Source organism: Tenrec ecaudatus, chromosome 1, assembly GCF_050624435.1.
Source record: "Tenrec ecaudatus isolate mTenEca1 chromosome 1, mTenEca1.hap1, whole genome shotgun sequence".
NCBI lineage: Eukaryota > Metazoa > Chordata > Mammalia > Afrosoricida > Tenrecidae > Tenrec > Tenrec ecaudatus.
In genome coordinates this window covers 197,661,328-197,686,008 of record NC_134530.1, presented here as the reverse complement: position 1 = coordinate 197,686,008, position 24,681 = coordinate 197,661,328, and the positions used below count along the sequence as shown (strand labels likewise).

Here is a 24,681-nt window from a genome sequence, read left to right as displayed (position 1 = left end):
CCCTGGCAGCCAGAGGTGGAGAGCTTGGAGCAGCATCTGCCACCTGGTTGGCAGAGTTGTGGATGGCACGCTCCTGGTGTCATGGGCGGCTGGCAGTGTGACACTGAGCTTGCGTCATTCCTCTTCCCTCCCTGGTTCTGTGACTTGCTCTGCAGAAGGGGCTCGTTCCCTGCAACTACCTGGAACCCGTTGAGCTGCGGCTCCATCCTCAACAGCAGTCTCAGGTAACACAGTGACATCACCTGGCCTAGTCCCCTCACCTCCCACCCCCACCCTCACCGGCCTCTCCCTGGGAGGAGAACAGCAGTACAGAAAGGGGTACTCTTGCCAGCTCTAAACAACGATTCACCCATCCTGCGCCCACCTCGAACTTGCTGCCCAGAATGAGGAAGAGTAGGGGAGACCCGGATGAGCTGAATGGCCTTTGTGGTCAGGGTGACTCAAAGCCTACAGTATAGGGAGATAGGTCTTCCCAGACGAGTGATTCTCACCTCGAAGAACAGTCAGTGTTTGGGCTGTGTGGTGCCACTACAAACAAACAGAGAGACAGACAGACAGAGGTCTGCTTTAGTGCATTGAATCAGAGTGACCTTGGCAGTCAATGCTTCTAAAATTGCTATCACCCTTTCAAGGACTGCCCTTCTGCCAGGCCCAGTGAGTGGTCTTGGCTGGATTTGAGCAGCCAGGTAAGCGGTCTCATGGCAGTAGGGTCTGTTTCCCTCTAGATTGCAATGAATTGTCCTCTGATGTGTGGGCTTGGCCCTTCCTAGGCAGAATCATGATATCCAGGTGCCTTGAAAAGCCATGCTTTTCAATTATTCCTTTGAAGAAGAATTATTCCTTTTTAAAAGTTGTATCCTTGGCAGCTATGACACAAGCTAAATGTCCCATGTCTTTTCTAGCAGAGTTCCAATATGGCTGAAAGGGGAGACGAGGCAGCAAGAAGGGCTTTTAAATGGGATTTTAGTATTCATATTTCAACCGTGGCTTCCTCATTTTCACCTCAGACCAACTCTGATTCCTTCTGTAACCAATACTCTAACCATCCTCCAATTCTGCTACCATCCTAACTTTTAGGAAATATTTAGCATGTTTCCCTGTGGGGCCGCTTGAGAAATGCAGGTTCTGACCACATGTTCTGTCACCTGCAGGAGGAAGCCTCTCCAGAGTCTGACATCCCTGCACCTCCTAGTTCCCGAGCTCCAGGAAAACCCCAGTTGTCACCAGGTTAGTGGCCCTGGAGCAACCTCCCAGGTCTGAGAGGTTTCCTGACAGAGCCCTTTTCCCAGCCTCCCAAGAAATTCCCTTTTCCTCTCCAGAGTGGCCAGCCAGTTTGTGAGCACACAGCCTCCTTGCTGCTACGCCACTAGTCGATGCACAGCATGTGTTACATGAGAGGACTTCAGCGCTCTTGGGAAAACAGACCCGAGAGACAATGTCATTTTCCTACACGCTTTTTGAAGCCTCCTGGTGTGTGTGCATATTTTGTTGCTGTCAGGTGCCATCAGGTCAGTTTCAACTCAACAAAGGAACCCTGGTAGCATAGTGGTTAAGTGGTGAGCTGCTGACCAAAAAAGTCAACGGTTCGAACCGACCCTGTGAGAGAAAAATGTGACAGTCAGTTTCGTGAAATAGCACAGCCTTGGAAACGCGCAGGGGCAGTCCTGCTGTCACGCTGGCTTGCCACGAGTCAGAACCAACAGCAGCAGACAACCATATATGTGTATGTGCATATCCATCCATCCATCCATCCATCCATCCAATTTTCGTTCCTCAGCCACTTGAAAGCAAATGTCAAATGTCATGATCTTCATCCTCGACAGGTCTGCACGGCTCTCTGAAGAACAAGGACACACTCCTGTATAATCACAATACAACTGTCATATATCAGACATTTTACATTAAAATGATGATTCCATCGTAATGACAAAATCAAACTCAGCACCTGTGAGTCATGCCAACCTTATAGAACAGGGTAGAACTGCCCCTGAGTTTCTGGGCCTGTTCCTGGGAGTTGAAATCCCCGTTTCTCCTGAGCAGCTGGTGGTTTTGAACTGCTGACCTTGTGGATCACAGCCAGACTCAGAACTACTACACCACAGGCTCCCTCATGCCACATACTATATCACATATTCTAATTTCTATAATTGCCCCTCAAAACAGCCTTGATAGCCTTTTCTGTTTTCATTTTCCTGCCCAAGGGCTAATCAAGGACCACTATTCATGTAGGTGAGCTTTAAAAAGTCAGAGTCCCAAGACCTTATGTTCTAAATTTTGAGGATTGGCATGGGCCTTGGAAATCTGTATTTTTAGAGAGGGGAAAAAAAGATAAACCTTTTCCAAGTGATTCTGGTGATAAGCTGAGTTTGAGATCAGAGATCAGACATCTTTTTCATCGCATGCCTTCTCTAGGACATGAACACACTTCTAGATAAATTGTATGCATATCGCTGCATCAATAGGTTATATATATTAGAAGACATACACAGAAAGAGGTAAAAATAAGCGGATCTAATATTTCTCCTTGCGGCCTGCTAGAAGGCCCACCTAGCTGGTCCCTCCCACAGAGGGTTCCTTAGATCATGACCCACCAGCTCTGAGAGGCAGAGACGGGCATCTTCCATGTGTTTAAAACTTTACCTTTCATGCCGCCCCAGACTGGAATGCCTCACAGCGTGGAGGTTAATACGGCCCCAAGGCCCCCACATTGGCACTGCTTGCACAAGGCTGGCAATTAAAGCTCAATAGCTGCTCCCAGGGAGAAAGATGGGGCTTTCTGCTTCCAGAAAGACTGGGCCTTGGGCACCCTATGGGGCCATTCTACTCTGCCCTCGGGTTGGCGATCTACTGACGTCAGTGAGTTGGTTTGCTTGTTTGGTTTAACAGCGACCCAGAGATGAAAGGCACGAAACTGTGTGCCCTGCTCTCCGGTTTCAGTCCACATATGTGGGGCTGCTCACTCACCACCTTCTTTTGTTTCCCTCCCTGCCTGCCCTCTCCATTTAGGTGGGAAGCAAAGAGAAGAGCCAAAGGTAACAATATTGTCTTTGTTCTGGTTCAAGTAGCAGGTGATGGACCAGCTCGGGTGTCTGCTCCTTAGGTCTCCCTGGATTATAGCAGAGTCCCTGAGGGAGAGGGAGACAGCTGCCACCATACACACAGCCCTCGGGCTGGGGACCCCTCCCCACTCCCACATTTCCCGCTGGGCCATATCGCTTTCAGTAGGAACTCCTGCCCAAGGGCTGTGGTACCTCTGCAGGCCCTTTACAGGGTCCTCACACCTCTCCCCTGCTCAGACAGGGCTCTGATAGAGGCAAACCCAGTGACCCTATCACAGAGATGAGAGGCTGATTTACTTCAGAGAATTATCCTCTGTGATTGTAGGGGATGGATATATCGAATGTCTGAAGGGGGCTTCAAAATTTTGTGGAAATTTCCATTATCATTTAATTCCATTTTTCCATGAACTTCGTGAAGCCCTCCTGTGTATGTTTTTATCTATATCTATCTATCTATCTATCTATCTATCTATCTATCTATCTATCTATCTATCTATCTATCATTTTTCATCTATGTGTACAGAGAGAGAGAAGGGGGTTGAGAGAGACAGAGAGGGAAATTGACATACTTCAAGGAATTGTCTCACTTGATTGGACAGCATTTTGGGTCAGATGACAACAGGCTGGAGACTCCTTCAGGCTTGCGTCCCAGAATCCACGGGTAGGTGACAGCGAGCGAAGGCTGAATGCTCTGGCAAGATGTCCACTACTAGTCCTGCTGCAGGCCAAACCCCGCCCCCAGGGAAAGGCCCTTTTTTCACTGCAGGCTTTCAGCTGACTCAGGCCTGCCTTGCGTTATGGAAGGTACTCCACTTTAATAAAGCCAACTGAGTCAACGAGTAACCAGATCCATGTCTGACCAAATAAAACTGGAGAGCGCAGCCTAGCCGAGTTGACACATCGTGATCCGTCCCAGACTCCCTGCGCCGACACAGAAAGGCATAGTGATCCAGAGATGTCAGGAGGCAGCCCCGGGCACCCATGGGCTCTTTGTTTCCTTCCCCACAGGAAATAAAGCTCCCTGTGCCCATGCCCTACACGCTGAAGGTGCACTACAAGTACACGGTGCTCCTGGAGACTCGGCCTGGGCTCCCCTACAGCCAGGTGCTGGACATGGTGGCCAAGAAACTGGAGCTCCTGCCCGAACATACGAGGCTGAGGTGAGCTGTGTGCAGGCAGCAGTCTGGGGGAGCCGGCAGGCCTAGGGTTGCCCTGGGCTGGCCTTGAAGGCAGAGGAGGGGCAGCTGTGGGCACTGATGCTCTCTGACTTTTTTTGCCTCTCTCTTCCCAGCTATCGGCCTCGGGACAGCAATGAGCTGGTGCCCCTTTCAGAAGCCAGCATGAAGGCTGCCTGGGGCCAAGTGAAAAACTACTGCTTGACTCTGTGGTGTGAGAACACAGTGGTGAGAGCAGGGAGCCATATTGAGGGGGGGCCTATTCCACTGTGCCACTTAACTCAGCAGCAGGTCACCACCTGCCAAGCCCCTCATTCGCCAGGCACTGTGCTCGGAGCAAGTAGGGGCAGCTCCCCTCCTTTGCAGCCTTGCCCCAGTTGCAGCCTGGAGAGGTTGCTCCTGAGAAAAGGGCAGGCCCAGACATCCCAGGAGCCACCAGCACACTCCCAGCCCAGCCCACCTGTGGCCCAGCCTCCTTACTCCTTGGTCCCTCCCCCTCACTGGGGACAGTCCCTCGCCTTCAACCCAGGTTGGAACCAAGTCACGCCTTGGGCTGAGCGCATGGCCATAAATTTCCCCGAGGCAAAAAAATAAATTAAAAAAATATATATAATTTATCTCATGAAGAGGTGGCTTGGGTTCACAACCTTCTACCCCTAAAAAGAACCCACTGCCGCCGAGGGGATCTCTTGTCGTAGTCTCCCATAGGGCTTCAGAGGCACACCGCTTCCTCTTCCTCCTGCAGCACCTGGGGAGTTTGAACCACTGATCTTGCAGTTCCACCAGGCTCCTTGCGTCTACCAATAGGGAGTATTCATCCCCTACCAAAAACTTGCTCTGGAGATGGACACTGGAGATATATAAACTAAGACGAAACAGGCCCATGTGGACAAATTGCAAGGCATTCTGCTAGGTGCCCTCAGACCCACTGTGTATATCTAACCCACAAATGCTGTGGGGGCGTGGGACAAATCAGAGACGTCTTCCTGGAGAACAAGATACCTACACCAAATCTGAAAGCTCCAGCCCTGACAGAATGGGGCCCCGGAGTAGTGGTTATGCATCAGGCTGCTAACCCAAAGGTCAGCGGTTTGACTCCACCAGCTGCTCAAGAGAAATGCGAGGTTCTCTGCTCCTGTACAAATTCACAGCCTCAGAAGGGGCAGTTCTACTCTGCCCTATAGGGCCAATGGAAGTGAGTCAGTGGGTGTTGGCTTTGGAGGTAGGAAACCCAGATGTTATTATGGGCTCCATCACTTATTTTGTGAATTATCTGAATGGGAACAATCAAGCCTAACCGCCCTTCAGGCTTGCTGCATGGTTTTACCACTAGTTTTCAGAGTGCACACTAGGATCCCAGACTTGCCTGAGCGTTCATCCCAGGCCTGCACTGACATGTCACCGACGGCTTGTCTTCGTGAGGCCCCACACTTGCTGGTTGCGTCGGGAAACTAACAGGAGGCCCTTTCTTGTCTCAGGGTGACCAAGGTGTTCCAGAAGAGTCCAAGGAAGAGGAAAACTCGCATGCTAGCCACCAAACAGAACTTCCGCCTGAGGGAGGGAGCCACGTGGTGGCCCTCTTCAGCTATGAGGCTACCCAACCAGAAGACCTGGGCTTTCTGGAAGGGGATGCAATCCTGGTGCTATCAGAAGGTAGGACTACTCTGAGAGTATGCAAACAAAGGGTGTCAGCAGAAACAGGGCAGAAACCACCAATCACCTGTGCGCCCAAAGCCACTGCTTTTGACCTCTCTAGCTTTCAGCCGGAGGAAGCCTGCCACTCTCATGTCCCACACAGAAGACGCCTGGGTTACTAGAGATGGCTGTATTTTGGAAACCAGAGTGTCAACCCTAGAGTTAGCAACAGGGGGGGCTTTTGCCACAAGCATTCAAGGGTCTTCAGAGTTCAAGGAGAAATGAAACTTGAGGTTAATGGAATTTTTCCACACTCTTTTGACACCCCTCCCACCCTGACCCCTTGCGATGCCGATCTTACAGGCTCTCATCCATGGAACTGATGTTTTAAAGTGAAGGAAGGGTCCGCTGGGCCTCAAATGCATGTGTTCAAAATGCCCCTGCCCCTCTGGGGATGCCGTGGAATGTTCGAGTCAGCACGTTTAAAATTGAACAAGAAGTTGAGAATTCTAATGCAGCAATTCTGACTTCTTTATAACTTTATGAAAACAAATTCTTTGACAAGCTCCCAGAGATGCATTCAGGCCGGGGGCGGGCCCCACAATGTGCCCTCTTAACAAGCTTCTGGGTGACACTGTACTTACTACTGACCATGCTCCGAGAAGCACTCTGAATTCACGGGGTGGCAGCAGCAAGGCACAGCAGAGGAAGCACTGTGAGGACGGCGCAGGACCCCAGGAAATGTTTTGTTCTGTTGTGCTTGGTACAGTCGCTCTGGGTCAGAACCGACCCGATGGCCCCGAACCACCACCATCACGGCAAAAAGATTCCCATCCCAGAGGCCGTATCCATGCAATGCAAAGGGGGTGGAAACAGCAAATACTACCAGAAAACCTAAGGGATCTAGCAAGAGCTGGGGGTGGAGGGCGTAAACATGTAACCAACTCAAACCACGGTGGGAAACACAGGCTGGTGCCCTACAGTGCACGGCTCCCACGAGGGAGAACTGGTTCACTGCATTTCCACTAGTGCCATTGCCTGGGTGCCCACACCAACCAGCTGCTACAGCGGGTTTATTCTGGGGGCTAGGGAAGAGGTAATGGTGAGAGACAGAAAGCCCCCTGATAGGTTAAGGAGAGGCAGCGTGTTCTACCCCGCTATGGTAAGGACAGAAGTCGGGCACAGGGAGCTCAGGGAGCACCACGCACTAGAGAACTTTAGCCAAACGCCTCGGAAAATGGAATTTGGCATTAACTTGGGGCAAGGCTGGGGATGACAAGTTCCGTGTGTACCCACTACGCAGAGAAAGGCATTTCCCTGTCTACTTTTCGTTTTTTTCAGTGAATGAAGAGTGGCTGGAAGGCGAGTGCAAAGGGAAAGTTGGCATTTTCCCCAGAGCTTTTGTTGAACGTAAGGCTCCGCAAGAGATCTAGGCTTCACTCCGCGGGAGCTGGAGCAGAAGGAAGGACAGACCAAGGACGCACTCTCCTGGGCTGGCAGTCTTGGCCCCACCCCCTGCAGCTGGAAGTAGGGAGGCATTCCCTTGGGAAAAGTGGGGCGGTGCTTCGGCCCTAAAAATCCTGCCTGGGGAAGACACCTGTTAGAGAACTCAGGATGCCGCCTGCAAGCACCTGGCAGGGGCACGGAGGGGGCTCCTAGGGGGCTGGTGACCTGGTCTGTGTCCAGTTCATGAAAATCCAGAGTTGTGCACATCGTATCGAAGCCTGTGACCTTTCAATAAAGAGATTGAAAAACAAGACCCCCAGAGCCCAGGTGTAAGAATCGGTTTAAGTATGGTTCTCATTACCACCATGCTTCTAAGGATAGAAGTAACCTGACAAGCCGTTCATACAAAACTACCTTCACTTTACTCGTTTATAAGCGAGGTTCCTATGGGCTACAGCACTCACTTCTATGAAAACCCACCGACATCCTTTGACGCGCTCTCCAGAACTGATGTGAAACGTCCAATACTGAATAGTCATCATGGGACGCTTCCGCGATGAAAGCTGTGCACGGACGTCCATCCAGGTGGCAGGCTGCCTCCCTCTTCAGTCAGCTCAGCACTCCGCACTAGACAAGGACTGATACTCAGGTGCAAAGGTCAAGGCATCTTTTTTGTGCTTGGGGTGGGGAGGGGTGTCCAATAATTTCTTCGAGTGCTCTGCAGGCTGACCGTGGGTGAAGGGGGCCATGGAGATGAGATCAGACTGCAGAACCTGGCCTGTACAGCGTTGCTTAATTTTTGCTGTGTACAAAGGCAGGCCCTGGACTGCGTCGTTCCTGAGCCCGCCTTTAAGGAGAATTTGTATATAAACTGAGCCATGCAGCTCGCATCTTCAAGGGTTTAGTGTACGTTACTTTGCATGACAGTGGACACTTCAGATGAACGAATACAACTTGGCAATGACATGTCATAGTCAAGTGGAGCCATTTTGATTATGAACCCGACGTGCCCTGACCTCTCCAGACACAGGCTCTCTGAGTGGGTACCAATGCTAGGACTGCCGGCCGGTGTCGTGAGTGAGTGAAGAAGGGAACTGTGGGCAGTGGCTGGCTGAGCAGAGCTAAGGCCTCTGGTGCCTAGGTGCCAGGTCAGCTGCCAGCGTGGGAACGCAGCCGGGCAAAACTCAGTACTACTTTTTGTGGCTGCAGAGGACCCACTAGGTGGCCCAGGGGAACCCTGAACACCCCGGGAGAGAAGCAACCTCAAGGCCACAGCCATTAGCTGCTAGACTTAGTGTGTTTTACAGGCCAAAAGAGCAACCAATTTCTGAATTGCCTAATTACCAATGACAAGAGGGATAAAAGATGGTGGGCTGCTAACTCCCTCACAGAAGCCAGTCTTTCATTAGGAAAGAGAATTTGACAGTTCCACTTAGAACAGGGGTCGGCAGACAGCAGGCTGAGAGAGCCACACTCGGGTCTTTCGGTGTGTACATGGGGCTCTGGAGTAAAACTGAAAAAATAAAATGTCAAGGAGATTATTCAGTTATGTAAAAATACACCGATGGCTCTTGAATAATTTTTAACTTGTTGTGAGGGACGGGCCTGGCTTCTCCATCTCAAGTGTTTTCTGAGCCCTGCCCTGGGACTCCCCTTCCCACAGCAAGGCTCGGGCCGCGCCTGGTGCCGACATTCCCCGGGGTAGTTTTAATGCATCGGTTAGCCTTCTCAGGACCAATTCTTTGCTTTGATTTTTCTGGCCTACATTTGTTTTTTGAAATCAGGGATGTGCTGAAATCAAGAGCAACATGATCCGGATGCAATTTCGTGGGACATGCGTGGACTCGGCTGGTGGGCCTGGGGGTGAGGCCCATTGCTCAGATTCATGCAGCTGTGCAGGTGCCGGCCACAGCAGCCTGAAAGGCTGACAAACACAAGTCCCATGAGTCATCAAAAGGTTAAACTGGATTTTTACTCATATTACCTTCTTTAGGAAAATACAATAAAACAGACACAGGTCTGGTTGGAGAGAACATGGTTTAATTAAAGGCAAAGCTGATTTTAGCAGCTGCAGGTCTTGCACAGACAGAAAAAGGGAGGGGGAAAGAGGAAGGGGGGGGTAACAACCCACGTAAGAACTTTTACTACACAGAACCAGCTTCTGATGAAGACCCTCCTCCCCATCCTCTTCAAGCCACTGTGAGGATAAGGCAGCGAGGAACCCCGCTGCCAGAGTCAGAAAACATTCCAAACACCACATTCTCATGCAGAAATGGGGCTGCGGGTGGGGCTCGGCACTCCGGGAGTGAGACAGTGGCCCTGGTTGGCTGTCTAGGGTGCAAGAATCCGTGATGGTTCACACACTGGAATGTTGCAGCTGCCTGAATGCAGAGCTCAGACACGGACACGGGCCGGGGAGGCAGCAGGGAGGGGAGTGGGGGGGGGGAGGGAAGAGAAGCACGAAGGGTTCCATATTGCCATTGGGTGGGGGGTCTCCACCCTTTCAGAAACAAATAAAACCAAACCAAAAATCCCCGAACACCATGTCAAACTAAAGAGCATTAATGTCAGCATGTGGGGTGGGGCTGGGGTGAGGGGGCTCCAACCACTCTCTGAAGAGCAACTCCCATTCATCTCTCTCCTGCTCACTGCTGGGGATGCCCAGGCCCCAGGCCGGCAGGGCTCCGGGCTGTGCTCTGTCTGCAGCTGGCTGTCTTCCAGCTCAGACGCCCACCCCCTCCTCCCTGGCAGCCGCTGCTCCACACACAGGCACAGGAGACACTTCCCAGGAAAGGACCCCTACTACCAGCACAGTACCCGGACACCGAGGTTGCTTCCGTAATTCCCCTGAACACGTTACTCCTCCAGGAAATGACTAACAGACATGCTGTCCTTCTGTTTCTACACGAGAAAATCAGTCCGCTTTCCTCCTAATAAATATCAAATGAAGTCTACTGTCCTTTCGCTCGCCTTTTCCAGAGTGGGCTTGGTTGTGTTGTCTTCCATGCAGCACAAGCCGGTGTCCGCTGCGAGTGTCACTCTAGCACAGGTGGGGGAGGCAGAAGCGGGCAAGGCTTGGCCCCTCGGTGGGCGCCCTGATGCCACTGCCGCTGCCTTCTTTCTTCACACTGTCCTTTGGGCCCCGACGACGCCGTGGCTTCTTGGTGACATGTTGTACACAATAGGAACAGAAACAATGACTAGCATACAGCAAAGGGCAAAAACAAAACAACGGAGGGAGGGGCAGGAAGAGGTGGGTGGGATGTAAGGTGTGGGCACAAAAACCAACCAAACAGAAAAGAACCACACTGAAAGCTTCTACGCCAGAGATCCGTCAGGCCGTGACTGGACAGATGCGCCTGCCTTCCCTCAGACCGCTGGCTGTGCTACCATCAAATGTACGGGAATCCGAGGCGCTCACTAGAACCCTGGAGCAGCCAGTCACCTGCTCAGCCAGCCCAGCACCACCACTGCACCCCCCACACTGCATCCTCGGCCTGGGGCTCGAGCACCTAGAGTGAAGGGCATTCCCTGCTGGGTCTCCAGGCCAGGGGAGGGCCTTCCCGAACCTTCTGAGTGAAAGGGAGGCTGTGCTCTCCCCTTTATGGGACACTCCCACTGGCCGGAGAGCTCAGATTCTTCCCCTGTCACCACCACCCTCTCTCTGGGGCAGTGCACGGGGGCTCTCCTTGCTACAGCACACTGACTAGGAGCACACCGGTGTGCGGAAGGGTTCAGTGTGACAGTTACTACCCAGAGTCAGAACAATAATAAAAGATGTTCAGGAGAAATTTCAACTACATTCTCAGTCAGCAAAGCAATCATGAATGGATTCCTATTTTATTCCCCCAAGAGGGGAAAGGACTGAGACGTTCCCGTCGGCTTCTCCCATCTGCCTTTCCTTCCCAGCTTTCACCGCCCACGTGGCTGGGGACATGCACGATGGAGAAGGTGAGAGGCGGTGACTTCAGGACGCTGAGTGAGACAAACTGCAGCTCCTCTCTCCCTCCGTAGCCCCCGGGGGGAGGAGAGTTCCTGATGGGTTCTCTTTTGGTTGCACTGCGGACATTTCGTGCACACTCAGCGGGCTGGTGGGACACTTACACCCTCTTGACAGCAAGGAACAGCGAAGAGGGCTGCCACCTGCAGGGGCTGTGTGGGCCAGTCCTGCAAGCCCAACATGCCATGGTTGATGGAGCCTTCATTCCCAGGGTTGCCACTCTGGTCTCAGTGTGGTGGGTTCATGGTGCCTTGTCCCCGCTGCTGTTTCTGCTTCTGCTGCATTAGCAGCTGCTCCAGAGCGGAAGGTCCAGGATGCATCATGGAACTGGACCAGATAGACTGAAAAACAGCCCCGATCTTGTCAGCAGAGGTCAAATGCGTGGTTGTCTGAAAGGGATTTGTCTTTCAATCCCAGCTAAATATAAACGCATGTATGTCCCAAGAACTCTATCCCAGTCCCAGAAAAAAAAAAAAAATCCAGCAATTAGAAAAAGTCTCTATGAGACTCATTTCAAGACTAGTTCTTTTCTATTAGGATGATTTCCAATGAGAGAAAGTAGAACCATGTGTCATATAAAGTCTTTTACAAAAACCCGGCTGTGTGCTACCACAGGGTATGCACTATTAAGCACACAAAGCGTTTATAAAATTTGATACCTTTCGAATAAAATATTCCAAGACAAATCAGCCTTAGAACAAAGTAAAAACTTGTTTTTATCCCCAACGTTTTTGCTAGTGAATCCACAACTCAAACAAACAAACAAACAAACAAACAAACAAACAAACCCATTCAAGCATCTTATGACGTCTCTCCCCTACCCGAGAGACGAAGCCTATCTACACACAGCACCGCAGCCACTCAGAGTTCCGGTGTGTGAAACGCACTCACCTTGAGACTTTCCATGAGGACAGCGGAGGAATCCTCCATGGAGGAGCCATGGCCTGCCCAGGTGCCACTTGGAGTGCTGGCTGGATGCCAGCTGCTCTCAGAAGACGATGTTGGGGACAGATAGTCAATGCCAAACCCACCCATGGCTAGAGGATGAAGAGGAAGAGGAATGAAAGGCATCACCACCACGAGCTGAACCCCAGGGGGGAAGCCGGAAACCCACTCCTCTCCCGCCCATCCCGGCACACAGCAACCCTACAGGGGGGAGCACAGCCGCTGCAATGCTATCCAGGGGCAGCTTGCCGGGCTTGAACCGCTAACCTATAGTTTAAGGAGGAGGGCTTGCTCAGGGAAGGATAGAGCAAGCAAGCTATTGCATTTCTGCTAGGGCACAAAACCCACGTCTCACCTGGCTTATCTGTTTTCCACCGATCTACAACCCTCCTGTCCCTGTTATCTGGAGCCCCGATGGGTCCGAAGTTGGAGAACGGAACAGAATTATGGTTGTGTGTGGGCGGAGAGCTTGGCAGGCTGCTAGGGTTGGATGAATGAGGAGATTGGCTGGCTGGTGTTGAATGATCTATTATATAATAACACAGGGAATTAAAAGAATACGATGTTTCACAAACATACCAACAACTGTAGATCTGATCACTTGAATACAACTAAAAATAACCATTGGGCTTTCAGGTAAGGGACAAATAAGGACTCAGTGGGAATCTGTCAGATACACTAATTTGTATCAAAGCAAACAAGTGGACAATTTTTGTCAATTGCACAAACTACTCTGGCATGCTTATTTTAGGGACGTGTCTACTGGGCTGATCTAAAAGGAGGAGGATTGCCTAAGCTTAGGAATCACTATCGCTTTATCTGGACTATTATAAAAAGTCTAACTGTCCCTGTGAAGAATGAACGCCTAGAAACAAAGATAAAACCAGGTGGAAATCACACACTTCCTAAGCCAGAAAGCACATTTTCTCCCGTGAAACTCAGCTCCTCAAAAGAATACAAAAAGGCTTTTCGAGTGGCATCATGTGAACTAGCTCATCACAGGCTTCCTAATTATTGTCCTTCCAAAGCAGTTTAACGTCTGTGGATACAATCTCCGAGTCATAACCCGTCACCAATTTGAGTGCACAAAAACCACCAGGTCTAAACAGACGAGGCAGCTAGTACCTGAACTGGCAGGAAGAGATGGAGACCACGGGGTCCCTTCAAACAGAGAGTACAGGGATGTTTCCTGGGGGGCCATTGAGGGAGTGAGTTCTGCTTTGGAGCCGGTTGTCAGGCTTTTACCATAGACTTCATTGAACACACTATTATTTGGGTATCTTTCCTGAAAGGAAATAAAGGGCCAAGTCATAAACTTATTCCGAGTAAAGAAAACGCAGTAGGCATGGATGTGTGAAGCACCACAAGTTTTTTCAGTAACTTACACTTACCAATGCTTTGGTTCGTTTGGTCTGAAGTATTTTGGGGGGAGTAAAATTCACTCTCCCTTTTGCTTACTGGGTCTTTATTTTGTGAGAATAGGCATTATTATTATTTTGGTTAAACAACACCAGTGCGAGGGATTTCAATATTAATAAAAAGTTGTGCAATATGAAAGTCTCTCACTGTCATCAAGTTGATGCCTCCTCTAGAGGAGCTCTCCAGGAGGACAGGGTGGAGCTGTCCCTGTGAGTTTCTGAGCCTGTCACTCTTTACTGCAGCAGACAGCCCAGTGGCACTCCTGTGTGAGTCCCTATCCCATCCCAATCAGAGAGAGAGAGAGAGAGAAGGTAGAGTATCTATCTGGAGGACATCAACATGTGGGAGGGAATGAAAATCTGTGCAGTGAAATGTCCAATGTGCTGAAATAATGTCCAATGTGATGAATGAGTTCCCTCTTGACTACAGCCTCCAGTACAAGCACAATGAAGGCGACTGTCAACGTTGACCTACCTGATTGAGAGAAAATCCGGTGAGGGACAGGAAAGAGGAGGAATGGGACATGAGCTCCGAGGGTTTCTCCAGTAAGGATTTCTTCACAGCCCCGAACAGGACAAGGAAAAAAGAAGGCAGTTAGGGTGTGGCCCCCATTTCCTAGTCTTAATCTTCAGACACTAGAGAACCAAAGTCACAGACCACCATCTCAGCATACATGCACAAGAGCCGGCTGCGCACAGTGTAAGGCTTAGAAGACAGGAATTTAAATCAATAAACAGGGGCCTCCGTAATTACCTTCGTAATGATTGAGAGTGCTCTCAAGTTTCCATCCTGCTGGACCAGCTGGTAGATTCGAACCCCTTACTTTACAACTGAGTGCTTAACCGAACTGTTGCATCACCCGGACACCTCCCCACTTGCTAATCGTGTCCCATTTAAACACCTTCCAAACCAGACCAGAAACTGTTCTGGCACTGATTATCCCCCCCGTCCAAACCCAGAACACGGAAATTCTTGACTTTCTATCAACTTAACTGTGGTGGTGGTTTTGTTAATATGTTTGCTAACTTGCTCTGTTTATGATATAAATTAACATACTTGCTAGAAGTTAAGTTTATATTTACTTGGTCCTTAGTTATGAGGAAAATTTTAAAATCTCCATTTGTGAGGTTCATTGCCATTAGAATCTTGCTACATGCAAAGGACTCGTGCAGTTAAATATTGTAAAGGCTTGTTTTTTTCATTACTGTTTTCAGAATATGCAACAAAATTGAGCAAAACAAAACACCCCACCCGCTTGCTCTCTTACGGGCTCCAGTTACTCTGGCCAGAGCTAGAGTAACAGGAGCCAGGGGAGTGGGAAGTAAGGGGACAGAGACCCTGCATTAGGTGCCGCGGGCAGCACAGCCACGGCAAACACGGAGAAGGAAGAGCGCAGCAGTCGGAGGCCCAGCAGCCCTCCAGCAGCCTCTCTGCCCGCCCTCCAGCCCTCTACTCTCAGTTCTGAAGATCCCTTACTTGAGAGGGTGAGGGAGACACCCACCCTGGCAAATTCGAATGTAAGTGGCAGCGGCATGATGATAGCTATTTTTATTTCTCCTAGGGTACATTTTCATCTGATGCTATCCTGGTTTGCATTTGTGGCAAAGAAATGGCAGGAAAGTCAAATTTGGAACTGCTTGAAGAAGGCACAGCAAGGGGAGAGGCAACCACCTCTGTGCTCATCTATGCACGTGCAGGTCTTCCATGGGCTCACCCTCCTCCAAACACACTGGGCACACGGGAGGGTCCAGCAGACTCAGCAAGGGAGGCTGCGTTCCCAAGGCTCACTTTCAGAAGGACAGCCGTTGATCGTTCCAAGGTTTGTCACCTATAGGGTTGCGTGGAGTAGGAAGCCACTTGATGGCAGGAAGGGTTTTTTGTTTTGTTGGGGGGTGGGGGGAGCTGCCTTGAGTTGTGCATTCCTTTACCACAGCGCAACCATGTTTATAAATAGCACCCCCTTCATTTTCTTTCATTCTGTTTATGAGTCAGGCTCTGAATTTAGATGAGGGCTTTTTGAGTTCAGTTAACCAAACAGAATGGAGCCACATACGTTTAGTAACGTAAAAACCCCAGAACACAGTTCCTTTCATATTTTGAGTATATATATGTGAGGAAAAATCTTGCTGTTCCTTGCAAAATTAAGTAACACTTGAAGTCAGAATCATTTTGCCATCTTCTACTCCCACTTAGGATCAGTTTGGGCCTCAAAGCAGCCTCGGGGTGAAGTGCATAAAGTGCCTGGTGGAGAGACAAAAGGTGGGAGGCCAAAATCTGCCGAGCTCACAGTAGAAGAGGTGGCAGTTTCCTCCACACAGAGGACAACGTGGAAACACTGTGGGCACCTCTCCCGTCCTACAGGGTCCCTGCGACTTGGAACCAACTCAGCGGCAGTGCATTTGGTTTTGGGGACCAGGAAATAGGTTTCACACTTCTTTTATAAAAATGAACCCTCCCAGAAAAAAAAAAAAAAAGAAATCACCTATTCTAAGCAACATGAAACCTCAGAAAAGCAGCTAGAGTGACGAGCAAGAAGCAGAATTACATCAAATACATACAAAGAGACTCCGTCCAGGAAGAGAGGCCAGAGGCCCCAGCAGAGCTGGGTAAAGCTCAGGAGGGTTAGAGAAAATCAGCTCTTCCTCTTCCTCCAGGGCAGCCAGACTCTTTAACAGGTCCGGAGGGAGCAGAGGGGAGCTCTTGGGGTCCTAGTGACAGAAAGGGTGACAGTAAGAGGCAATGAGGGACGACAAAAGGAACGCACAAAGGAGTGAGTAGCATGATTACACTGAAGAAGGGGACAGCCACAGTCAAGGGGCAAAGTCATCAGCAGTAGTACACAGAGAGGACAGAGAAACAGCAAGCAACAAAGACACAGGCACGCAGAGCAGAACTCAGGTTAACTTGGCAAGTGAGTAAACAACTCAAAGTAGTGAAGTGTGCTAACAAAATAGAAAAACCACCAAACTGTTCTTAAAAGTTACACACACACACACACACACCTGTTTCTCATGGATAAAAAGGGCAAGGGAGTGGGACTCCACTGACCAAGCTAACGGCTGACTCTGTCCCCTCTCAGCAATCTATTTGCTTAATTGCTCGGTAAGCCTATTTTTAAACTTAGATGATTCAGGCCTAGTGAGAAGCACTTGGTCCCAGAATCTCGAACATGCTGTGTTAAGAGATTTCTGCACACAATTTCTCCGCCGGATCTTTACAGTTCAAGATCACGTACGGGCTGCTTCTGCTCCCCAAATGGAAGCACACTGCAGCTTTGAAGGGCTGCCCCAGTCACTGAGCAGCACTCTTTAGTACTCCTGAGTTAACAGAGAGCTTCAGGAAAGACATGCACGCTTCAGACCGGGCTCCCAAGTGCCCAAGCACAGGCAAGCGCACACACCTCAAATGGCATCCTGGGCACAGGATCCTGTTCTGGACGGAAGACGCCTGGTGACCGCTTGCCCCTGCGGTCCATATTTGCTTGCTGCGCCATTACCACTCTGTTATCAGCCATGTTGTAGGAAGAATCCCAGTAGAATTCTGGGACCTTGACTTCTGAGGGATTATGGTTATATGGCTCCATGGGAAAAGGCTTCATTTTTTTCTCTAGAGGCTGCTGCTGCACCACAGGAGGGTGCAGTGACGGCTCAAACAGTTTGATGGGGTCTTGGGTCTGAAGGTAGTAGGGCTGTTTCACAGGCATGATTTTCCCTAATGGGCCTTGAACCTGAGGGGGATTCCACAGTTGTTTGGAGGCATCTGCCGGTTGATACTGAAAAAGAGATGCGGGTCATCAAAATGAGGCTGCAGTGGAATGTTACAGAATCACAGGAGGAACACAACTAACAAAGTCACAGACAGGCTGTTTCCTTTGCCTTTTGGGCTTTCTAATAAACAGAGCTTTCTGGGCATTGATCATGGATGTTCTTTCAATCCAACAATTTAAGAGGTTTAACGAATCTGAGAGAAAGAAAGAGAGAGCGATAGAGAGAGACAGAGAGAGCGAGTGAGCTCCCCCATGCTGTGGGGATGACAATCTTTTAGGTTGGTGCTGTATCTTAGCACTTCAGGAAGATCACAGTTCAATTCCCTTTTCCATTGTATGTTCCAGAACATTATTTATAGAATATATTTTTTCTGGGTGAAGGGAGATGCCGAACAGTGTTAAGACATGACAAAATAATAATAATTTATCAATTATCAAGGGTCCATGAGGGAGGAGGGCAGGGAGGGAGAGAGGGGGATAAATGAGGAGCTGATATCAAAGGCTCAAGTAGAAAGCAAATGTTTTGAGAACGATGATGGCAACAAATGTACAAATGTGCTTGACACAATGGATGTATGTATGGATTGTGATAAGAGTTGTACGAGCCCCCAATAAAATGATTTAAAAAAAAGAATATATTTTTTCTATAAGGTGATTAACGACAAAAAACCATTAATGAAGATCTATGATCCCTTCCTTAGGTAAGATAAATGAGAGAAAACGTTTATGTTCCCATTTGCATGAAGGTATGTCTCAAAGCTTAGCTAGCATTTTAAACCGTGGGCCTGTGGAATGACTTCCGTTTTACCCTCCCTCGGGGAGAAGGGAGACACAGCTAAAGCATACCTGCTGGAATCCAGAGTGGCGAGGAGGGCTTTTCCCCAGAGCCGGCACAGATTTTGTAGGGGATTGTTGCTGCTGAGCTAGAGCTTGAACCTGCAGCTGGCTTGTCGGCTGTGCTGCTGGCTGAGGTGGCAACGATGGGAGGGGCTGCTGAGAAGGTGGCTGTGATTGCTGAGGTCCCTGGTTCATTGGCCCTGGTCCAGAGGGCCGTTGCTGGCTGTAAGGAATGTGGGACTGTTTCCCAGCTTGCACCTGGTTTCCCGCTGGAGAGTGAGCTGTAGGCTGAAGGAAGGTTCCTGGGACAGAAACACCAGCTGGGAAGGTATAACCTGAGCCCATAGAAAATGCCACAGGAGGGGGGATAACATATGTTGGGGGCGGGAACCCTTCAAAACAGAAGAATAGACCTTTAGTTTAAAGAAATACAGCAAAGCAAAAAATTATTTTTTAAATGGGGGAGGGATTTTCCTATCAAATTACTAAGAGAGTAAGGGAGCAGTCAATTTTTAACTCTAATTTCAAGAACTAAATATATAGACCATTGGCTACTTTCCTTCTACTTATTAACATAAGCAGGGTGCTCTAAAGGTGTTTTCTAAAGAGATCATGTTTAGTGCCTGGAATCTCTTTATAATAACAAATACACAATTGTCGGAGGGGACTTCAAAAGTTCACGGAAAATTTTCACTTATTTAATTCCATTTTTTCTGCAAACTTTTTACAGGCACCCCATATGATAAATTACAAAGAAATGGACCAAAACAATTTCATAAGTATTAAGAAACACAGTATTTCCTCCTACCTTAACAAAACAAAACATTACGATCAGTGCTATCACTCTTCTGCAATATAAACTATTCAACAAGTGAACAGGACCCCACACAGACAAGATGAAGCACAAGAAAAAGTAAAGCGAGGCCTTACCTGGCCGGCTGGGCAGAGGAGGGAAGGCTCCCGGGTGATGAATGGGGATGAACTGGGAGCTGCTCGCTTGACTTGGGCTTTGAGTTACAGGTGTTTTCCTGGCTTCTGACACTGGAGTCTTTCTTAATTCTGTTTGAGATTTCACCTATGACCCACAAAAGTAAAACGATCATAATCTGTAATTCAAGTGCATCAGAAAGAACCTCACTCTGAGAACATTCAGGACTCAATTTTGATCCTCCCTCATCCCCCCCCCCTCCGTCCCCAGAGTGTACACTGAAGATACCGTATATACTTGAGTATAAGCCTACCCAAGTATCAGTCGAAGCACTCGATTTTACCACAAAACTGCATTAGAAATATGCTGAAAAACTCGGCTTATACACGAGTATATGCGGTACTTAAAATAGAACACCCAAAGCAAACCAGTTTATTGCGGATAAAGAGAGAGGGGCTGAGTCTGGTTAAAGTGAAGGAGTTTGCTTTCGGAGGGTATAATCGAGCTAGCTAGTCCCAGCAGCAAGGAGCAGGCCTGAGATCAGACCTGTGGAGCCAGAGCAGCTGGTGGGAGGGGCACCACTCGAGAAGACCTTTCAGTTGGCAAAACGAGGACAAACGGGTAGCACTGATAGCCACTTTGGGATGACGTTCAGAAGGTGGTGATTCACCTACTTTCTTTCAGCGCCTATAGACAGAGCTGAGATGGCTACGGGACTGACAAAGTTTGGATTTTCAGTCTGGATGTGTGGGAGGGAGGCTCTGGACTCTCTATCCCACATGCTCTAATCCTCTCCCAGCACCATCTAAGTCGTTTCTCAATATCTACAATCTTCCACCACCGCTACGGAACTTAAAACGGAGCTATTTTATTTCTCCCATTTAAAAAAGAGGAAATATATTGAAGCTATCTTCAACAACGTAAGATCCCTCTATCTACTGGAATCCAACATGTGTTAACAAATCACACGGTCCCGGGAGTCTTTATTCCCACATGAGTGGTTTAATGAAACCAGTGAACAGTGCAGAGCACAGAGCCTTTCCTGTTTAGACGCGATCACGAGTGTCTCTGAAAAGATGAGCAGTCTTGATCTTTTCCCAGCAAGACACCCGGTTCTTACTTTACAAAGTCCCATGAGCCAGAACAGCGTTTCAGTGAAATAATGCTACTAGCTGGGGCAAGTTTAACTGCCAAGGGAATAGAAATATATTCCCAAATGCATATTTTGAAATTTGGTTAAATCTGAACCACCACCAGACACACACGAAAATCCTATCAGAGACTTCCTAGCCTGGAACCTACTAGAACTCTATATAGGATTCGGACTCTCAACTATGCATTACAGTCAACCAACCAACCAGCCAACCTACCCACCCACCCAGCCAAACTCAATGCCACCGAGTCAATTACGACCCTACAGGACAGGGTAGAACTGCCCATGTGTTTCCGAGATGGACACTCTTTACGGGCAGAGACGGAAGAAGAGAGGCGTTAACCGGATTGAGATATTCCCCCTAAGACTCGACGAAGTAAGTTCCTATCATAGCTCCACACATGACCTGTGTGTGTGTTCCAGGAACGCACTGAAGCATCCAGACAAGTCCATTCTCAAAGCTTTAGGAACAGAATGAAAAACGTTGTCTTTTGTGTGAGCCTTCCTCTACCTGCTTTAGAGTTCAACTACAGCTGACCTGCACTTCCATACTCTGTGTTCCTGTCTCCTGAGACCTTTCTAAGGAGCATTTCTTGGTTTAGCTTTCTTCTTGGTGGTGTCATCATTCTTAGTTACAGTTACTCTTCTGCTATAGCCCCTTCTCACCTCTTTGGGAGGAAAACTTCTTCCTTGCTCTCTGTTCACTTCTCTTGGCTTAATGTTCTCTTTGAAGGTGACCATTGGTTTCTCGCCTGCATCACAGTTGTTGCTTAGGTTCCGGCCTGTGGACAGCACTGATTTCAGTCCTGGGCTCCCATCGGCAGACAGTGACTCTATGATAGATGTTTCTTGCAGAATGAGGTTCTCTTTGGCTTCGCTGGGTTCTTCCAGTATTAACTCTGGGATTTCTGTGATAAACAACAATTTCCCTACCTCATTTTCACACTGAATCAGCCTAAAAAAGTAAACACAAATCCATAGATGAAAATCATAAACCTACTGCAAATGCATACAACAGTTAATGTATGCCTTGCTTTAAAAACTACGAAAATAGCAAGGCATGAAAAATGTGAATTGAGGTAACACAGAAAAGAGCTATCTAGAAAACAATAATCCGGTATCATAATCAACACTGGTAAACACATTCTCTCGCTTTTACATGTTCTCTAATAATTATAGCTCTATCTATGGAGCTGCATTAAACACAAGGTTCTAGTTCAGGCCCTGGACATGTCCTACATGGGAGCTATATAGAATTCCCTATTTTATAGGTATAGCAATTGAAGCTCCTATGCTTATTCATTCTTAAGTGGCTACATTATAGAGTAGGTTAAGTACTAGGTTACTGTTTCTGAGAGGTGATAATACACTAGGAGATCTCAAGAACATACACCCAAAAAGAGGCTCTACAATAAACTGAACGCAGACACATGATTGGCCACTAGCATCACCTCTTCCTTGTCTAACCTGACCTAAGCTGTTCTCCGAGCTCCCACCAATACAAACCTCCATGGCAGTGAACATACAATTTACTGAAATTTCTACATGTGTTCGTAAATTAGAGAGTTCATGACAAACTAAGGCAGACAAGACCAATTCTCCAGACAGGCAGTGAAATGAGGGGAAGATGCACTAAATAGCAAGTACACTAAAATCATTCGGGGCATCATTTGATGGTGTCACAGTTTCATGTTGAGTCCCCATTTTGGCTTAGGAGCAGACCTTTGAACCCCCTGCGGAGAATCTGCTTGCTGTGAATATGTGTGCATAAGAATCAGCTAGGAATCTTGCTAAAATGTAAATCCTGAAATAGCATACATGGGTAGAAATACAAACTCTCAACAAGTCAAACAGAATGAAGTTTTGATGTCTGGCTTCCAAAACCCATGGCCATTGAGTGAATTTCACCCCAGAGTGGCCAGCCTCATCTCTCTCCTGTGGAGCAGCCAGTGGCTTGAAACTGCTGACTCTGCAATTAGCAATCCAACCAGTCCCGGTGCCACCAGGACTCCCGGAAGCTCTGCTTCCAAAGCGCTCGCACCAAACTCACTGCACTCCTGCCCCTTCCAACTCACAGCAGTCGTGGCGCCGAGTGGAATTACCAAATGTCTACGGGAATAGAGAGCTTCATCTTTCTCCCTCGGAGTAGCTGGTGGTTTTGAACAGCTGACCTTGATGGGCAAGCCACCATGCCACCAGGGCTCTCTTGGAGCCTTGCTTAGGTGCTCATAGTTGATAGCATTACACTGAAGTTTAAAATACATTCTGAGGGTGTGTGCGCATCTGATGATATTAAAAATTGACCTGAAGCCCCACATCCGTACCTTGGCTGATTATCAGCAATCCATTTGCCTATAGAGATCAAGCGCTGCTGCCGTATTCGCCGTTGCTGGCCCTCTTTGTCTCCTGTAATACCTTGGTGGCCTTTGGAAAAATCTAAGTTCCTAAAATTGGCAAAGTATGGAAAATTAAACTGCTAAAAATTATTTCCCAACAAAATGAGATATGCACCAAGTATCCCGATTAACTGCAATAGTTTCTGCAGCTTCCCCACACAGGCTAGCAGTTTGAGGTAAGTAAATTGTATTTGTGTGCTTTTATATTCCTGCAGACTTTACATATGATAGAGAAAATCAGAAAAGACGATATCCAAAGTAAGTAATGTATTTTCACTTAACCATCAATTTCTCAGGAGCTCAAATACACCAAACTTTCTTTTGCTAAGGACTTTTTTTTCATTGTAAAGTGTACAAATATCATTAAGAGTATTCAGGAAAAATTCATTGATATTAGATCATTAACATTAAACCAACTTGCAAAAATAAAGCTCATTTTAAGCTTCTCTTCAATAAACACATCTACTCTCCCACTGCCTGCAAACATCTAAGACTTGTAAGACAGACAAGAAGGCTAGGTGCTTTGGACACAGTCCCTATATTTAAGAACAAATGATTATGTTTAATGTTCAACAAAAGCTGCCAAAGATGAAGTGAGCTTGGTAAAATAAGGCATTGTCAGCTCCTTCTGAAAAGGTTCCACAGATAGCAACACTACAGCCAGATCTTCAGGGTGGGGGTGTGTGTGGTTATGCGCAGGCCCAGCATGAAGGAAGATCTGGAGGAATGGAAACGGAACGGTTCAAGAGCAGGGCCCTGTGTGTCAGGGCAGTGGGGAAGGAGTGGTAGCGCAGGCAGCTCATCCAGCTCTAGAGCTTGACAATTACAGCATTTAGACACGTAGCCTGGAGAACTTGGAGTGAGGTGGGGCGCAACAAAATTTTGTATTAAAAAAAAAAATGTTGTATTTTTGTCACTGTACACCATTGGTTCTACACTTAAAACAAAAAAATTGGAGGCAGAGTAGAAAGGGACTACAGGCATATGCTGAAGAGGAAATAAAACAGAAGATTAAAAAAATAATCCTGTATATATATCTGAATATAGCATTAATAAGACAGTAAAATTATAGAATGCAATGGTTATTCGTGTGATAATTAAGAGATAAATAAAAGGGAAATGGACTATAGGAGAGACAGGCTACAAGCCGTTCACTAGGCAGTCTTAATTGTTCAGGTAGAAAGCGATAAAGTTTGAACCATGGAGTTGTACATGGGAGGAGATATGAACTTATCCCAATTTGTAGCCGTGGTAGTTACATAATCTTGTGTCAACTTGATAAGTAAGAGTAAAGGGTTGGGAGTCTAGCCACTCAATCAGGTCAAAGCCTGATGGTACCTCCTTGGTGGGCATGGCCTTTTCAAAAGGAGGGTGCAGGGAACCACTCCCACTCCCCGCCCCCACCATTCCTCTTCACTTTCCTCTTGGTGAACTACACCATTGAGGCCTGTCAGAGCCTTGTGATGCTTCTGCCATTGGATCCACAAGACGCAGCACCCACCGGTCTGTGACTCTTGCTGCATTCTGAATCACTGCACGTAGCTGCTTGGGTCTGAAGAGGGAATTATGGCCTAGTATCGGACTTAAGCACTTGATCGGAACGGGGCTGAGATGCTTTCCTGATATATAACCACATCTTGATATAAAGCTCTCATACACATGTATCAGTGCCTCTGCATTTGTTTCTCTAGCCAACCTGGCCCAACACACCAGCTTTGGTCACAGGTGAAGACTGTCAAAAGGAAAAACAAGAAATACAGTAATACGCGTTTGTTTTTTCTAGATAAGCAGGAAAATATAATTTTGGTCATGTTAAAGTGTGAAATGAATACAGAAGTCAAATTGTTATGACACATGGGCCCAACCTAAAAAAGAACCAGAATTTGCAATCTGGGGCTGACCACATCCAAGAGATGAAAGAG

General features: G+C 48.1%; 2 protein-coding genes across 7 annotated transcripts in view; one reads left to right on the top strand and one right to left on the bottom strand.

The window, feature by feature from the left end:
• The window catches only part of NCF2 (neutrophil cytosolic factor 2), a 34,602-nt gene extending 26,673 nt beyond the window's left edge, over positions 1 to 7,929 (top strand). Inside the window, exons 9-15 of the mRNA XM_075540497.1 lie at positions 156 to 224; positions 1,152 to 1,227; positions 3,007 to 3,032; positions 4,068 to 4,219; positions 4,351 to 4,462; positions 5,713 to 5,887; positions 7,211 to 7,929. Coding sequence (XP_075396612.1) covers positions 156 to 224; positions 1,152 to 1,227; positions 3,007 to 3,032; positions 4,068 to 4,219; positions 4,351 to 4,462; positions 5,713 to 5,887; positions 7,211 to 7,302 — 702 coding nt within the window. The 3' untranslated portion in view covers positions 7,303 to 7,929. The remainder of the gene's footprint in view (positions 1 to 155; positions 225 to 1,151; positions 1,228 to 3,006; positions 3,033 to 4,067; positions 4,220 to 4,350; positions 4,463 to 5,712; positions 5,888 to 7,210) is intronic.
• Positions 7,930 to 9,335: 1,406 nt separating this feature from the next.
• The window catches only part of SMG7 (SMG7 nonsense mediated mRNA decay factor), a 94,159-nt gene continuing 78,813 nt past the window's right edge, over positions 9,336 to 24,681 (bottom strand). For 4 of the 6 annotated variants that reach the window (XM_075528223.1, XM_075528209.1, XM_075528206.1 and 1 more), the window contains 11 exons: positions 22,688 to 22,807; positions 21,030 to 21,318; positions 19,213 to 19,357; positions 18,292 to 18,674; positions 17,080 to 17,451; positions 16,238 to 16,387; positions 14,154 to 14,234; positions 13,386 to 13,545; positions 12,616 to 12,786; positions 12,207 to 12,352; positions 9,336 to 11,656 (listed from right to left, as the gene is read on the bottom strand). In XM_075528223.1, coding sequence (XP_075384338.1) covers positions 11,543 to 11,656; positions 12,207 to 12,352; positions 12,616 to 12,786; positions 13,386 to 13,545; positions 14,154 to 14,234; positions 16,238 to 16,387; positions 17,080 to 17,451; positions 18,292 to 18,674; positions 19,213 to 19,357; positions 21,030 to 21,318; positions 22,688 to 22,807 — 2,131 coding nt within the window. In that variant the 3' untranslated portion in view covers positions 9,336 to 11,542. The remainder of the gene's footprint in view (positions 11,657 to 12,206; positions 12,353 to 12,615; positions 12,787 to 13,385; positions 13,546 to 14,153; positions 14,235 to 16,237; positions 16,388 to 17,079; positions 17,452 to 18,291; positions 18,675 to 19,212; positions 19,358 to 21,029; positions 21,319 to 22,687; positions 22,808 to 24,681) is intronic. The other 2 variants (XM_075528211.1, XM_075528216.1) reach the window with 2 other exon arrangements.